Source organism: Ptiloglossa arizonensis, chromosome 10 (genome assembly GCF_051014685.1).
Source record: "Ptiloglossa arizonensis isolate GNS036 chromosome 10, iyPtiAriz1_principal, whole genome shotgun sequence".
NCBI lineage: Eukaryota > Metazoa > Arthropoda > Insecta > Hymenoptera > Colletidae > Ptiloglossa > Ptiloglossa arizonensis.
In genome coordinates this window covers 9,993,182-10,011,110 of record NC_135057.1, presented here as the reverse complement: position 1 = coordinate 10,011,110, position 17,929 = coordinate 9,993,182, and the positions used below count along the sequence as shown (strand labels likewise).

General features: G+C 51.6%; 2 protein-coding genes across 8 annotated transcripts in view; both read right to left on the bottom strand.

Annotated features, from left to right (window-relative positions):
- LOC143151972 (serine/threonine-protein kinase MARK2-like) overlaps positions 1-1,412 on the bottom strand; it is a 36,212-nt gene extending 34,800 nt beyond the window's left edge. For all 7 annotated transcript variants that reach the window (XM_076321538.1, XM_076321542.1, XM_076321543.1 and 4 more), the window contains exon 1: positions 730-1,412. In XM_076321538.1, the coding sequence (XP_076177653.1) occupies positions 730-1,412 (683 nt within the window). The remainder of the gene's footprint in view (positions 1-729) is intronic.
- An 85-nt stretch (positions 1,413-1,497) lies between these two features.
- Positions 1,498-17,929, bottom strand: part of LOC143151977 (uncharacterized) — a 31,386-nt gene continuing 14,954 nt past the window's right edge. The window contains exon 2 of the mRNA XM_076321557.1: positions 1,498-1,622. Coding sequence (XP_076177672.1) covers positions 1,527-1,622 — 96 coding nt within the window. The 3' untranslated portion in view covers positions 1,498-1,526. The remainder of the gene's footprint in view (positions 1,623-17,929) is intronic.

Sequence of the window (17,929 nt, the reverse complement as noted above, 5' to 3'; positions counted from 1 at the left end):
GTCGGTACGCGTTCTCGATTAACAAGAAACGTATATCACCGGTATCGGGAATCTTACGAAAATATTTTCAAACGCGATTGCACGCCACGAGCAAACAAGAACTGTTATCCGAAATGTCTCGTTATCGATCGTTTCGCGGGAAATCCATCGTATTCAAGGGAGGAGGGACGCGTCGAACGCCCTTTCGAATTCTTCGCGTATCTTCGGTGATATCGGGACGACCTTGAGCCTTTCGTACGACGGTGGATGTTTTATTCAGCGCCGCTTCGAATTCCGCGATAAATAATAGAATAATAGGAGCGAGCCTGGGTCGATCTTCGAAAGTACGCAATTCGAAGGAAAAACTCAAGGTTGCCTCGACATCTTGGAAAATACGAGATCTGAAATACTCGGAAAGGTACTCGGTACACCACCTCGAATACAACGTATCGCGAAACATTTCTCGATCGATCCGCACGCGAATTGTACGGAGTGTAATATCGATCGTTGACGACGAAAAAGCAAGAGAACTCGATTCGAACGAGGTACGGAACGCGTCTCTCGGATCGAACTCGTCCTCGAGACTCGATCGTCAAAGTTTCGACAGTGGAAAAATTGAGGAGGTATAAAAAAAAAAAGAAATAAAAAAAAAAGAAAATAGAGAGGGAGAAGTAAATATTCGTCAAGTTTCGAGAACATCCGCGAGGGAGTGCTTTCGTACGATGATCGGAGTGAAAATGTTTTATATACCCCTCGGCCTCGTCATCCGTCACGTTTCGAAGTAGATCCTCGTGTTCTCTGTATCGGAGCTGTTTTTCCGGCTCGAAATCCGAGTTGGCCTCCAGCTGACGCGTTCTGGCCGCGAGCGTGCTCATTTCGATGGCCTTGACCTGGAGCTCCAATCTCTGAAGCATGTCCGTGCTCTCTACGGCCACGCCTTTCTGTTGGTTCAGGATCAAATCGAGGTTGATCGGTAGACTCGCGTCCTCCGCGGACACGGCGATCGGTTGTATGATCTTCGAGTCGTTGAACGCCTTCAGTTTCTCCCGTAGACTCGGTCCGATCTTAACGTTGGCCGGTACGGGTTTCCTGGTGACCGTCGGTGTGGTTCTGACGTTCGGGGTAGGGCTCGGATAGGTAGTCTCGAGGGTGCTGGAACGCGAACTAGCCGTGGCCTTCTTCTCCGCGACTCTGAGACCGCGTTCGGCCTCTACCCATTGTTTGAGATTTTCCAACGCGACGTGCGACGGTCCGAATCGTCTCGGTGATCTGGGACTGGAGGACTCCTTGGTCTGTCTAGGGGTCGGTTGACGTTGATGGTCCGTGGTAGTGGTCGTTCCGCCGATCACCAAGCTCTTTCTACCACCGGCCTGCGAGCGGATCGAGCCTCTGCTCGGTTGGGTTCGAGAGAACGGACTCTCCCGATCGTCCATGACCGAGACACTTTCGCGCCGAACGAGCGGCGCGACGCTTTCGCTGCGTGAAAGAGGTTACACGGAGCAGCGTGCTCGCTCGGTCAATCCTGCCTCGTCGTCCGTAGGATATCGTTAAACGTTCGTGGGGATCGCGGACGAGTCCTCAGCATGGATTCTCATCGGGCGTGCGGTACGAGTTGTTCCGGTTGCGGCTGGTGACACTGGTTTCTGTTAGAAAAACATGCGTCCTCGTTAAGGTGCCGGCTCGTACACTCGTTGGACCCCGACGATCCTCGCCGGACGATTCTTACTCTCGGCACGTTCGTCACATTTAAAACGAAACCCTTAAACCCGAGAACGAGACACGAATGGATGCGGAATGGATGGTTCCAGGCGACCGATGAATTTCGATCAGGTCGGCGTAGAGACACTTTTCGTCCCGTTGGCAACAATCACATATAAATATCGACAAGCAGGAAGCAGCGACGCGCATAGATAGGCACACTTGATGGGAACAGGAAAGCTTTCCTCGGTCGAGGCGGAACGTGGCGATTAAAGCTCTCGCGGCGATCGACGATACCGCGCGTTTCAAAGTACGCGCGATCACCTGTGATCGCGGCACGATTCGTTCGTGTACGGCGATCAGCGAAGAATCGTAAGAACACGCGCGAGATTCGAGCTGAATCGAATCGTGGGGCTTACGTTGCGAGACAGATTTCGAGCGAAACGGGGACTGAGATTACGTCGAACGTTTTTATCAGGCGGAAGTACGGTACTGGACAAAGCTTCGGCTGTTACTCGATCTGTAAAACGACGCGTAGGTTTCGACGAAAATGTAGAAACTCTCGGCGGAGAGGAATATTCGGTACGAGAGCGACCGTTTGTCCGGTACCGTACGCGAATACGCGCAAAGATAAAATGTAACCGGAATACCGTTAGCCAACCTAACCTCGACTGCTCGCTACCGATGTCGCGCGAACAGATGGCCGATTTGTTCCAGCGACCTACCTCGGAGAGCAGTTCGCTGGAACGAAAGAAAAAAAGAAAAAGAAAAAAAAACTTGCGTTTGCGCTTCAACCGCGGCTCTAAACCTTTCCGAAAGGAGAATCGACGCTATCTAAAGACCGTAATACGACGGCTTAATAAACCTCTGCGGTGGAGGTACGTTCGTCGTGCTCGACGAGTTCTCACGGATACGGGTGACCGATGGAGGGAAAAAGAAAAACGTGCAACGATATCGCGACGTGACCGCGTACGTCGCGCCATACGATAAAGAAGCGTCCACGCATGCGCGGTCTCGATCTACGCTCGACCGATTCTCTCGCTTTTGTCCCGACTTATCGCGCGTGCGCGGACACCGGCCGCGATCCGCGTTCGCGTAAGCGAGATCGAGCGATTTCGAGCAAACGGAACTTTTCCATCTACGCGCAGGATGTGTTCGAAAGGTGGGTGAAAACTTCGCTGGCTCGTAGCGCGGAACAATGACGATAAAAAGAAGAAGAAGAAGAAAAAAAAAGAAACAATCGCAATCGACGTAAATCGATCAATTCCGTCGCAACGAACGTAAATTATCCGCGTCTACGAATCGTCGACGTTACGATAATTTCCAGCGTGCATCGAAACGGAAGAACGATACGTACAGTCTCGTATAGATCTAATTAGTCCTCTTTCGAGCGTAGGTTCCATCGGTGGTACGTTACGATACTATCGCAATCAGTGGGATATTTCCGCCTCGATGAATCACTCGAACCAAGCGATGCAATAATCCCCCGTGTAATCGCCGATTGTTCTCCGATTTTCTTCGCGACGAGTAGCGAACGGACAACTTACGTTCACGAAACGGACAATTTCGCCGATCGTTGATCCGAGGACCACTGTTCTCAAGCCACCTTTCAACAACACGCCGCCCGACACCTAACCCGACTCCAATCCTGACGGATAACTACCACGGTGACCGAACAATTCTTTCCTCCCCCCTCGTTCACGTTTTATCAACACGAAGAGAAAAGTTTTTCGTTCGACGTTCGTGTCTTACGCTGTTGCAACGTTCTCCGTCCAACTGCGACGAGCTACCAGCGCGGAAGACCACGAGTTCCGAAGGTGCGCAACGGTAATCGTGTTAACGGCTGGTCGAGGACGAACTTCCCGTCCAATGGATCGACCGTTATCGCGAGCAACGCGGGATCGCGGAACGAAGAAGCTCGGTCGCGGAATCACGAAGCTTTCGGACGAAAAGGAAAAATACAGGATCGGCGTGCACGAACTCGGGAACGAGTAGCGAAAGGTTGCGCGCGAACGGCCCGGCTACGAAGAACTGGGTCCATTTCCCCCGCGGCGATAAGCACCCAACCGGCCAACTCGACTTCGTCGGCCTGTTATCAGCGGTAGATGCTGATAAGCGATACCATCTACCTAACTCAGACCGGGTTCCGGCGACCCCGCCGCGGAAATCTCGATCGGCCTCCGGAGAAATATATATGTGTGTATATATATATTTTTTTTATATTCGCCCCGTCGAGAGAGTAATAGCAGGAAGAGAGCATTCTTTTCAGGTAGAGTATAGAGAAGCGAGCGGCGAATATTTTGGCCGCTCGATGAGCAAATCCCATCTAGGTTAGGATTTACTCTACGAGGAGCATCGACCGTGGACAAGTTGTACGAAAGACGAGAAACAGTCGCGAAGTGTCGTTGTACCCGGTTGAATAAGTTTTACACGACACGAACTTGTTTTCGAAACATCTATTTTTTTCGTCTTTCGGTGCAAACACGTCGGTTTCTGCCTCTCGGAGAGCGTGGGGTGCGTGACGAGATCGCAAGAGGAGAATGTAATTCGTAACTCGACGGGTGACCTTGAACGGTCAAAATATTTGGCGCGCACCTCGCGAGGGGAACGTTTCGCGACGGTGGATCTCCGCGAATTTCTCGCGCGCGTATCTCGGGGGGAAACGAACCGATTTCGGTCGTTGGAATTTCAGTTACGCGTCGATAAACGAGGCGAGCGAGGAAAAAAAAAGAGCTGCGCGAAACGAACGACGCGGCGGCCCCGGGCCCCTCGAAGACGCCGCGAGAAACGCGAGAAATTGGCGTGCACGCGTCGCGGTTTGGAGCGAATTCGTTTATCTAAGAACCTCAAGAACGCGTATCTTCGTAGCTGGTGTACGCTCGCTCGAGTGGCTGTCACGCCAGCGCGCATTATCTTCGCGCCACAGTCTTGAGACTGGCGCGATTTTTCCGAAGGACGTCGATCGATTCGTATCGAATCGGTACCGTTTGTCGTGATCGTTAATACGACGCGGAGCAGGGGGAGAAAAATCGTCTCGCGAACCGAGCGCGATTCTAAAGACGCGTCGTTTTTCCGCGGCGCGTGTCGAGCAAAATTAGAAACGCGCCGCTTCAAAATTGCACCGCAAAACACGCGCGAGTATGTTGGACCGCGGCCAGGATTTCGAAGCGGGCGAGTTTCGGCGCCGACGAGCGCGTTACGCCGCGATACTTAACTATCGTCGATCTTCGAACGTCGAAACGATGAATTTCTGGAGTGAACGAAAGCAACCGGCTCGTAACGAGGGTCGGTGGAGAAAGATTCCTCGATCGATTACTCGTCCCGGCGACGTTTCTAGTTTACTCGGGAATCGATCGTTCCACATAACGCGGCTGGTATCTCCTTTGGAAATTTGTTTCGGTTTCTGACGAAAAAACAATCTTTACGACCGCGTTGTAATCGACGATAGGATAAGATACGTGGTTATCGGGGCGTGTACACGACACGAGTACGAGACGACGAGACGAAGCGGAGAGAGAAGAGCGAGCGAGGAAGGAGCGCTTCGAAACCTTTGTTGCGTTTCTTCGCGTTCGGAAGTCACAGAAAAAACTTGAAGAACGGAAGTTTAGAAAAAAAGTCCCCCGATTGGTTCCGCGAACCACCGATCGGCCGCTGTCACGTATTCGCGACTTCGATCGACCGTTGGGCGTGACTTTACACTTTCGGCCCGCTGTGTCATCGTCGTTCAATTTATATCGCATTTGTTCGAGCACGTCGCGCGTTCATTATGCTATCTACGTTTCCTTGTCAAAATATCCGATTCGATTTATCTATTTACGGGAAAGTGTCCCGCTCGTCGAGCGATGATGCATCGTAAATACAAGGCGGATCGTAAATACTACGAAACGTAAACGAAGAGAAAGAAAGAAAGAGAGAGAAAATATATAGGACAAAGATTATCGAACGCTCGTTTATAAATTTTAACCTTGGGTTCCCGGTTGATTGGATTTAGAGGAACATTACGAACACGTTGTTACGTATTTTTGGCTCGGGGATAAATCTGTCCGGTAAAAGTACACCACCGCGTTGTTTATTTTGAATCGTTCGCCCGTGAAAATTTCCCGCGGTCTCGTTCGTTACGATTTCTCCGTTCCGAGGAGACGACAGACCCGTAGACAATTCCGACGATGCTTTTCTCGCGCGGGACTAATCGAGCGGCGCTTTGGGCCTTTCCAGAGAAGGTACTCGGCGCGATAAATAGCACGCGAAAGCTATTCGAGCGAACGAGCGATTAACGGAGTGGTCGCGACAATTGAATCGTGCCGGCGGACGAGCGCGTTCGCGTTCCATCCAGGGGAACGACCGAAAGTGGAAGGACATGGTCGTTGAATTTCTCGAATCGCCACGAAGAACAATTCTCTTCGGCGAGAGCCGAGAGATCGTTTCAGGAACTAGACGCGCAACGTGGAAAACGAGTCGTTTCAATTACATACTTCGTGTACTCTTTTAGACGGCTCGAGAATAATGGTCCGTCGGATGCGCGGTTCGATTCGAGTTTCCTCGCTGAATCCGTAATTAAAGCCGCTGTTGATACGCGCGCCAGCGTCCCGCGCTCGATAACCGTTGTTTCTTTTTCCTCTTTTTCTTTTTTCGCTACTCGATCGATCGACTTTGCCAGCCACCGCGTCGCGAATCGAACTAAATGTAAACCAGCTTTGAAATCGATCGTTGCAACATCGATTCCATCGTCGAGGAACGCACCTGCAACGATATACCGGAAGAAATACCACTTGTCCGTATTAGACGCGTACCTTGACGGCAACATTTCCACGACGATTTGAAATTTAAAAAACGAAATATTATTGGCGCGTTCACATTTATGTAACCACGTTCGTACGTACAACTTGGCCTCGTTGTAAAAACTGGCACGCATCTTACGTAGAAATTTCTATCGACGAGCAGCGGCGGCGGCAGGATATCGTCTGAACGTGCGATTCGAAACGGTTGGCTCGTGAGACGTTTCTCTAAATTCGTTGAATGTCGCGGACCGAAGTAAACGCTGCAACCATTACGAGGAAATATAATTATAGATATCGTAACGAATACGCGTTAGAAGAGAACGTTTCCAAACAATTTCGACGACTCGAAGCCCCGAATTTCTACGAAATACCTCGCTCGTTTCGCCATCCACCTTCGAATTCAACCGGTCCGGATCCACGACTCGATCGTCGATCGTTAGGGTCGCAAGGTGGTCCCCCGTGCGATTTCTAATTAACACGGTGACGGGAGACTACCGTACGGATACGACCTTAGCGTATTCGTCCAGATATCAATTTACGATAATCGATCGTGTCGGAGCGATTGCGAATAACTAATTTACCTCGGCTGGCAGCGTTATCGCGGCCGTCGACTCTATTACCCCCCTCTCTCCCCCTCTCCTCTCTGCCATCGCCCATTCCCCCTTCGTACCATTTTCTGCGCGAAACGATCTCGTGGATTCGCGTCGCGGCGGATTTATCCGAGCAAAACAAGCAACAGTTCCGCGGAATTGAATTAACCTACACAATAACTACGTCTGCCGAGCGTACTAATTAGCCCCGTACGCCGTTCTCGGCAAGGAGTCGTAACCGTGGAATTACGCGCAACTTATATAAACCGTTAATTCCTATTTTCCTACCCAGACCGTTTTATTCCGCGGCTCGCCCTCGCTCCCTCTCCTCCCCACCTTATCTCCCCCCCAAAGCCTTCTCTCGCTCTCTCTGTTTCTCTCGTTCTCAGGTCCAAACGGAAAACGAGTCCAATGACGACACCGATTCTCTTTAAGCCGGTCGGCGTTTACCGTCCTTCGATTCCCCGATCGCCGTGCACCTTATCTCTCTTCTTTCACGGATAAGCCATCGCCGTGCGCGCGTCCCAAGGATACGCGGCGGCGCGCGAGGCGACCATTTTCAACGGTTGCGCGCGGCGTCTGCGCACGCGTCACCTTTTTCCGTACGGATCAACAGAAGGCTCGTGGAACCCGCCGTCGCCGTCACCGCCACCGCCACCGCCGCCGCCACCGCCGCCGCCGTCACCGCCGCCGTGCTTGGAACGCGCGTCTCGTCGCTTATTTACGCGCCGAGAGAAAGATCGTGGTGTTTTCTCGTTACCGCGAGATATCTCCGATACGTCGGGCACACTTTGCACAGTTCACTGTCGTTCGAGCACTGTTTACGATCGTGGCGCGATCGAGCCAGGGCAAATACTAGAAACCGTGAACGAAGACGGGTTTTCACGAGGGACACCCCGATTCTCGCGTGGAAGCGAGCACGCGCACGGTCGCCGGTACGATGCGCGAACCAGGCGACGCGTCGGCCACTGAAAACGATTCCTGCGCGGTAAGGTCTGCGCGGCGCGCAACGACGGCCACCGGTAACCGATCGTCTCGAGATCGTCGCGTCCGGTCGACGGTTAAGCGGCGCGGCGTTTGCTGCACACTCCACTGCTGTCGTTCGACGCACTGTTGTTTACGATCGAGGCGGAAAAATACCGGAGCCGCGGCGAGCAACACGGTGGTTTCCTCGGAGTCCCTCGTGACTCCGCACCGATTCGTGGAAGCGAGCTAGCGAGCGAGCGAGCGAGCGAGGGAGCACGCGCGCGCGCGCGCACGCCGGTACGATGCGCGAACGAGGCGACGCGTCGACCACTGGAAACGATTCCTGCGTGGTGCCGTCTGCGCGGCGCGCAACGGCCTCTCTCGCCGATCGCCGCGAAATCGTCGCATCCGGTCGACGGATACGCGCCGCGCGCGACGCCTCGCGGCCTACCGACCCAGGGCCGTGTGACGACCACTGCTCGACGACTACGACGACTACGACGACCACGACACGGCTACGTGGACGCTGTCGAAGGGGGCTGGGGTGGGGAGGGAGCCGAATCGGCGCGACGCGAAAATCTACCTCAGCGAGCCAGTGCACCGACTGCGATCAACTGCGCGCGACCGGCGAAAGCCGCGTTCGTGACTCACGGGCCTCGGAGCAACTAGCCGTCTCGCCTTCGCCTCGCCTCGCTTCGCCCCGCCTCCAGCGCCTATCGTAGCGCGAGCTCAAAGTGCAAGTGCCGATAGCAGGCCCGTGCCCCGCCGTTCGGGTACCCCGTCTGGTCCCCCGAATCACCCCACCCCGCACCCTACCGTACCGTACCGTACACTTCTCGGTTTTCCGCTCGAATATTTACAGTACCGGGTACCCGAGAAGGCGCGGTGTGCAGTCGTCCCGGTATCGAGCTGGAACCGAACGGGCCCGTTGAAATCGAGCCGAGAAACCGCGCGTAGTCGCGATATCGATCGTTTTCGCGCTCGTTTTCGTTCTTGACCAGCCACACACGCACGATTATTACGGATAGCTCTCAACCGTGGAGCCAACGTTTGCGTTACTTCGCTTCGAAACGTTTCCAGAATGGAAACTCGAGTTACAGTTGCTCCCCTCGCCAGAGGGTGTCGTGTACTCGAGTTTCGAGTTTAACGTTTTTCTTTTTTTACTTTTCTTTTTCGTGAGTAGATGGGAGGGGGAAGAGGTCGAATAAAGGAAGCGCGAACGTCGATTCGATGGGTTCGGTGCATCTCAAAGTGGCACGATAAAGTAAATACTCCAAGGTCAAGAGGCGGTGCTCGCTGAATATATGAAATTTTACTAACCCCCCACCCCCCAGCTATCGTGGAAATCGATGCACAATCGCGTTCTAAATACAGCCTAGCCTTTCTGTGTCGGTTGTTCGATTATTTACGAAGGCTCGAACAACGATCGTTTACCGGGACATTGTTTACGCAAAGTGACGAGCTCCGAAATCGCTGCAAGATCGATTCTGGAGCTCTCGCGTGAAAAATCGCGACTCACCTCGTTAGTGGTACATTTCGTAACGGAGCGAGGTCTCTACTATCTATTATGTAAACATCGAGCATCAACATCGGACCAATCGGTGTCGAACACCGCGAGAAAGTACGCCGCATCACCGTGGCCGACCTCAAAGCTCGAGAGTCGACACGCGAGCCAAGATTATTACCAAGACAAGGCAGAATTGCTACCGAAGAAGCCGCGTCTGCTATAGTAGATCCATTGTACGGTCCTGCGGCTGCGGACGAGTTACGAGTCGGGGCGGACGAGATCGTTGCTCGAAATTATCCGACCAACTTGAAAATTGGTCTCTGTATTCTTAACAACGGGTCCGGTTCCGAATTTTCGGAAGAAAACGTGCAGTGAAATTCTTGGAGGATCGTTGATCGATTCCCTACCACCTGCTGCCAGACGGTTCGATTCGTTCAACGACCGTGCTCCAAGATGGCCGTTCGCAATGTCGGAGCACACCGGTCGAATTTATGGAAACTGCGAGATAACGAATCGCATCGTTGGAACGGAATTTCTTTTTTTTTTTTACATCGGTTCCGTTCCCGCGAACACGCCTCCTCGGAAGACCGTTTCGTCGCACCAGTCCCATAATCTTATTTGCCTCGGGTATCTTTTCCACTTGTTTCTGTTTTCGTACGGTATCGTCGATATACCGCGTTACTCGTTTTCTACATCGCGTGTATCGTTCTCTCTCTCTCTTTCTTTCTCTTTCTCCTCTCTCGAACGGAAAGGGTCCAATTCCCGCGGAATAAACAACAATAACGATTAGTGGATTTTCTCGAGGGAGTTGTACTCCTCGCGGAGAGAAATCGAGGGAACGCGGAGCTGAAACGGTGCTTCGCGAACAGTCTCGACCTTCCGTCGAGTCCCACGCGACGGACGAGCAGAAAAGATTCGTCTCGATCGGGCGTCCCGATCTACCGTAACCTCCCACTGTCGATTAACGTATATACTCGGTGTGCGCTTTCGATTTCGCTCGAACGGTTCGCAGTCGCTCGTGTACGTGGTCGCTCGTGAAATCTCTTCTTCACCTTTCGACGTATCCCACGATCGAGACGCACGCGTTCCTCCGCCGATTTTCTCGAGGTTCTCGCAAAGTACATGACCGAGGCAACCACCGTGAGAGCGCGCGGGACACAATTATCGAGTACTGGGCGGGTGCATCCAGTGTGCACGCAACGACTGCAACATTTTCCGCGCCGGTGTACCAAAACGTGGCTCGAGTCCCGCGAACGCTGGAAAACTTCGAAACGCGTATTCCCGCCACGATCCAACGGCCAGGTGCGTCGGGAGCGTACTGCGTGCCACGCGCTTAGAGAGTGTCTAACCTTCCGCGCGTAATGTATCTCCGCGCACGAGAGATACACGCTTCGCCGCCCACGCTTAAACGTCGGATAAAAATGAAAGTCCGTAAAGCGCGCCGACCGCAGGGAACGCTTTGAAACGGCTCGCGCCGTTGAGCAACCATCGAGACACGATCCACTCGATCGATAAACCTTTCCAACGATGATGACACCGTTAACGATTTTCCTCGACGACCACGACGACCACGATTCCTTCGTTTTTCATTTTCCTCTGTCGTTGGTCGCGCAAAGGCAACCGCCGTTTTCGTACGCGACGCGACCAACGTCCGAACGATGAAAATTCATCGCTGAGCCTGCGTAACACGTGCAACCGTGTGAATTTCGAAGGCCGTATATACCAACCGATTAATGTCAAGATCCGACGATGTCGATCCGATCACCTTGAGAGATCCGGCTCCGACCGCGGCAGACTTTTCCTCGGGGCTACTCTCGAGGGAAACGGTCCAGTTAGTCGACCGACGTATTATCGTATTAATAACGTCGTTAACCTAATAAACGATACGGAGAACAAAATATAAATTTCAAGAGTTTTATTCAACGGCTATCGCGGGACAAAGTAGGACACGGTGAACACCCTGCGCTCTAAGTACGCGATAGAAATGTTAAGCGATGACCCCTTTAGAAGCGCCTCGGTGTGCCACGGATTGGATTTTATTAGGTTTCGAGACCTCCTTCTAATAATAATTTTTTACGAGGAAGTTCGAGCGGCGATCGGTAATCGCGATTTCGTGCGATCGTTGAGAGCACGGCGAGAACAAGGACAGGCGGCTTCTTCTCGGCCGAGTTTTACGTTGCATCGGATCCAAGGTCATTAGCAACGGGGTTATCTGGATGCATTATATTTTTGGTAACACGTTTATTTCCATCGGCTGGTTTATAGTGTTTCTTATACGGTCCTGAGCCGTTTAGGACCGTGTCTCGTTCTCGGTCGTATTTTCGTCCGTACGATTCGGTTTCTCATTCGCGAGTAGACCGTGGTCCAGTCGTTAACATTTGGCGGTGGCATAGGTGGCCAATTAAACCTTCCCGCGTAAATTTGGCGCGGTCGGTCCTTATCCAGGGACATCGAAACTTTATTCGGCTCGTAACGCCGAGTCGACGGAAACGTTGCAATAAAAAAGAAAAAGATCTTCGTCCTTTGAGTCGTGGCGCGGATTCTGCCCCATTCTTCTCTCACGGTCTTACGTACCCTCGACTTGGTCCTTATCGATTTTCCACATTCTCCGCTACGTATTACCCGCAACTTTGCTTTTCTTCGTTCCTCCCTCTCTCTTTCTCTCTCTATCCCGAGCGAGTCGCCATTTTCATAATTCCTCTCCCCCAGGGAGTCGCCATTTTCTTAATTCCTCTTCCGAGCGAGTCGCCATTTTCTTAATTTCTCTCGCCGTGGGATTCGCAATTTTCTCGATTCCCCTCGCGTCGCGTTCGCGACTTCTTCGCGCTCGATCGCACCCGCGACAACGACGACGACGACGACGACGACGGGTTGTGTATCTCTTCGAAGATACCACCTCGTATCGTCGCGCGTTTCCACGCGAAGGAATTTTCGAGGATCGACCGCGTCCTTGAACTCGATCTGGGAAACCGCGATTCAAAGGAGGCGAAGAGAACTCGTTCCGACCGCGGATCGCCCGCGGGCCTCAAGGTCCGTGTCTCGGGGAACGCCGATCGGAGGTAGAAACTCGCGTTTCGCGGTAGACACGCTCGTATCTCGCGAGACTGCCACGAACGCGACCTTCGTTCCTTCCTCCTGTTTGCTTTCTCGAACAGCGAACGCGACACGCGCTGAATATTACGTCCGGACGAATCGAACCACGCGTACAACCTTTTACCCCGATTAACGTTCGGAAGTGGCGCCCCGGATACAAGCCGAACCGTTCGACAACGCGATCAACTCCATCTTGTGGACGAACGGAAACCTTTTTCCATCGAGAATCACACGATTACGGGGCACCTTCGATTTTTGCACGTTTTCTGATCACCTTCGACTTTTTACACACAAGTGTCGCCCCGGATACAAGCCGAATCGTCTAAGAACGCGATCGACTCCATTTTGTGGTTGAACGGAAGTCTTTTACCATCGAGAAGCACACGATTACGGGGCACCTTCGATTTTTGCACGTTTTCAAGGTCACCTTGGACTTCTTACACACGGTTCCATAATTCGTTCGGACGAAAAGGAAAAAATATGATCTCGAAGAAAAATCGAACAACTCGAAGGACCTTCGAAACTAACTGTATCGCGAAAGAAACGTGGATTCGAGTCTGAACAAAAAATTGGCCCACCCTGTGTAATCGATCGAATAGGACACCCACGAGACGCGCATTACCCCGACGTCTGTTCCAATTACTAGACAAAAATAGACATTTTCAACACATCGCCGGTGTACTCGTTATTTCACGGTCCCTGGTGACGTTAATGTTGCCCGACGTGGTTTATACGCGAGGACCGAGTGTCGGTCACCGGTGACCATCGAACGCGTGAGTTGACCACCGTGTGCCAAATGCTTCGGAAATAACGCAGAAATACTAGAAACGCTTAGACAATTCTGTTGTTAATTTCATTCCCGACGCTTTTACCGGTTATTCCAATTTTATTCTCACCGCGCGCCTTTTATCTCGTTGCCTCGTATTAGCAAACATTTCGTATCCTCTGCACACGCGCGGAGCTTAGCGTCTAGTTTATCTATGTACATAAAAATGAAGCTACCGCGGCAGTGGTTCTCAGCCTCGAGTACACACGGTGCCGCGGAAGCGGAGATTTCACGGTTCGGGTCGCATCGCGGTTCGCGCGAAAGTGGAAAAACTCGCGATGGCGACTACTCCGGCCGAGTGTGCCTCTTCTCTTTCGTTGTCGAAAAACTCGCGGCGGTGGACAACCCGCGAGGAGTCGAGTCGCCCATTTTGGCGCGTTCGCGCGAGTTACCTGGCTCACCGCGCCAGAAACCGGATAGCGAAACGCGCCGGAAGACGCTCGTAAATTACATCGAATAACAAACCCGAAGGTACCTTACGACGCGGATATTGCGAAAAACGAAGACTCTTCGTGTCGCTAGGCGTAATTATTATTTATTTATTCGCGCGATAAATTCTTTGGTGGAAAACGACCAAGATAGGAGAAATAATATACGAGCCTAAACGGATAAAATAAACGAACGAAAATCCGACCCAAAGCTCGATACAGCTCGGAGACTATTTCTCGGGAATGTGTTTCTTTTTTTTTTTTTTCCCCTTTCGACCAAACGACCAATTTCCTGTTCCTTATCGGTGAACCGGGCGTCGTTGAAAACGTGGCTTTTCGAGAGAGGAGGAAGAAAGACGACTAGACGCAACTCGACGACGAATCCCAGGACGGTGATCGTCGTGGCAGTCTTTGTGGAAGCCTCGGCTCGGAGAACAGGTGGGCGGTAAACGAGTCGTCCTACGCGCCTCGGGTGGTTCTCTTTCCGCGCGGAACGACTCTTTCTTCCTTTCGCTTACAGTGCAACCGTCGCTTCGCAACGTCCCGCGGAGAATCGCGAGCGAGTAAAACTGTCTCCGTGTTCGAGTGGTCAACTCGCGCACGGGTTCTGTAACTCGTGCGGACGCGATTTCCACGGATCCATACGTTCTCCAACTTTTCGTAACGCGAGGTGTTCGTTTCGTATCGATACGAAATATCCTTCGAGAAAGGAACACTACGAAGGCAATGGTTTGAACAACGTTCCGTTACGGAGAACGTTACATGGTGTGAATATTTTTTACACTATTCTTGCACCGTGTACGAGAAAAATGTCAAGACCCCCCTGATCGTACCGTTTACAAAAACATACTCGAACGATTACGAATCGTCGAGTATCTCCATCCGGGAATCGATCTCTCCGGAGCTTTCTCTCGGCGAATTTTAGTTTCCTTATTTCACGTTATCAGTACGCGCTTGTATATTATTTTCTTTATCTTGTCGTACCACGATGGCTTTTTATCGCGCGAATGAATAAATAAAAACACTATCGACTCGGGCAGCGGTTCCGAGCTCGGTTCGTCGGTAGTATAAATGAATTTTAAATCGAGCTAATCCGGACCCGCGAGCCCAGGTATCGAAACGGGGACGCTGCCTCGCGTTTGACCACCGCGAACGAGCGGAAGGACGAAGAAAAATCGCGAGGTAAACTGGCGTAGATTTTCTGCGGTGAATTGCCAGCGACTAGAGAGGCCAGCTGGACAAGCGGCTCGCGATCGTTCAGCCGTGAACGGAGATCGAAGTCGATGAACCGATGCAGAACGGAAGGTAACAGTTACGCCGCGATCGCTATTGGGAGCCCGTTTCCTTTTTGTTCGCCGTGCAAAATCGGGTCGGTTGCGATTGGTAGCCGCGTAACGGGCCCCGTTGTTCGTGGCAGCGTTCGAGAACCATAATTTCGAACAATAACGTTCCTCGTCCGTAGCACCGAGAGATCAAAACGCGGTGACGAGAGAAGAGGTGGCCAGAAGCTTTTCGCGGACCGTGAACCGCGATTAAGTTTCACAGGAGACAGGTGAATCGGTCGAAGAAACAATTACAGTTGTTACGGTGAACGTTGAAGCCTCGAACCGTGTTACAAGTACCGGTGGTTCCGATATCTATTTTTAACGTTTGATTTTACACCGTAACAGGATCTCGCGACTTATCGTCCGAGACGGAAGTACGCGAAGCCAAAAAGTTACGCGCGAGAACGTGATCGCTCGTAACGCGCTCGTTTCGAAATCGCGCTTAAAGCGTTCCATTTGATTTTTGTCATTTTCTCTCGCCGCGAAGCAACATTCCGAATGAAAACGAACTGCGGCGGCACCCTGTGCGATTTCTCGAAACGAGTTTTTGTATTTTTTTTTTTTCTTTTTTAAACGTACGACGAAGGAAAAAAACACCTACCTCGCCCACGATTTCTCGCAAACCGTTAATCCGACAGACAAAAATCGAGATTACCAATCTAGATTGGTTTATCGATCGAGCGAACCGACGCGAAACCGACGTTTCAATGATTACGAAAGTGGCACCTTGATAACAAGTATTCTTTTTTTTTCTGTCTTTCTTCCTTCTTTTAACCTACATCCGTTGAAAAATAGAAATATTCGACAGTTTTAGCTCCGATGTTTGGGCGCAGACTAAACAGTTCGATCCGTTCGTACGCCCGCGCGGGTGTAAACATTGAAAAGAAAAGGGTTAGGTGTTACCCCGATCGAGGAGAGCTCGTAGGTTTAATCCACCCTGTGTATATTTGTCAACGGCTCTCCAGCCGCGCGAGAGAAAACACAATTCGTCGAACGGCCGGTGAAAACTGGTGGCCGCGCGTTTAAATTAGGGCCGAATCACGCACGAGGACATTTGCATGTCCGCTGCAATTCTTTGCGCGATGCACCGCCTCTGGCCCGCTCCACGACCAGACACGCAGAGGAGCACACGAGGAGAGTTTCACTTTTCTTTTTCTTTTTCGTTGTTGTTGCCATCAGTCACGAAACACCGAACGACCTTCACGCTCTGAAACCTTCTCCTCCCCTGGCCCGTTGTTCTCTCGTGCTTTTTCCACTCGATCGTCGATCTTCGAAGATCCATCGCGATTCTGCGATCGGGAACTTTTCACCGCGAAGGTCGAGGAAACGAACGAAAATTACAGACGAAACGTGTCTCTGTTTATTCAAAGTTGCTCTGAATAATTGTTCGCCGATTGTTCTGTTATTTTCGTGTCGATGCACTCGTCGAGACGAGATTTCTTATTTTGCTATTCGTGTCGCTGCAAATCGCGGCGCACCGAACTTAATGGGACACGGTGGAAATTCTCGATTAAACAAGGAAACGTTTTCTTCCGTCGTTTACCATAACTCCAGGCTCCCCTTTCCCATGTTTTCTATTCGTGGAAGGATCGCCGGTATCTCCGTTTTTCTACGATATCTGATTACGGTGCGATAAGGTCGTTCGAGGAAGGATTATACAGCGATACGTCGACGATAGACGATCTCGAAGAGGTTGGGTCTGCGCCGTATAATTTGGCCGCTGAAGATAACCCTGACCGCGAACTACTTCGCGAAATATGCCCCCTCTCCTACGGTATCGCTACGAGATTCCGTGCTCCGCAGACAGAGAGCGCGCGCGTGTCGTTGAGATTCAACGAACGAACGAGAGATGGAGCGAGTAGCTGCACCGACGATTTCAAATCTATGGACTTTCGATGATTCGTTGTATCTTCGTTGTTCAGAAACGACTCGCTCTCGAAGGGTGCACACTTTAATAGATTCATACGAAACGAGTGGTTCTCTCTCCGTGGAATTTATTATATTTACGGAGAAGAAACATGGAATTTCTAAATCGACAGGTACTTGAATACAAATTTTCATTTTATCGTAATCTTGATCGAATCGTATCAATGGTAAATCGACCAATGGTTCGAAAGGTTCCACGGCTCGAAAGCTCGACGTTACGGTTCACCTCGAGCGGCCAAAATATCTGGCGCGCAACTCGGGATGTCGTTTCGCTCTGTCGGCACTTGGATCCATCGAATTTCGGCTGGTTATTCGCGACCTTCGACACACCGAGTCTCACTCCGCCACTCGATACTCTCGCGTGTCAGAAGTAGGTTCAACGTGGAGCGTGTCTCACGCGTTGCGAGCGATTAAAATTTTTTTTTTCCCTCACTACAACACGCCGCCCTCTTTTTCCATCGCGTAGTTTCTCGCGATCCGCGATTCAATGCGTCGTAGAGTTTTGCATTTTACAACAGAGCACCGGTTCCGCAGTTTCGCGCGAGAGGTTCGACGTTTTTTATTTACTTTCGCAAAACCACCGCGTTGGTTCGTTCGTACGATCGCACGACCATCGTAACGGATCCTCGTCACGTCAGATCGCAAAAAGATCCACGGCCGACTTTTTCTCGCGTTATTAAACCGAATTGAAACGCGGGCTGTGCACGCGCCTGGTCGTATCGGGGAAATTATCAGGAACCATAACGAGACTCTCTTTTTGCGCGTTCGAGCACGGCGTTTCGCTTGGTACGCGAGTAAAAGGGACAGAAACAC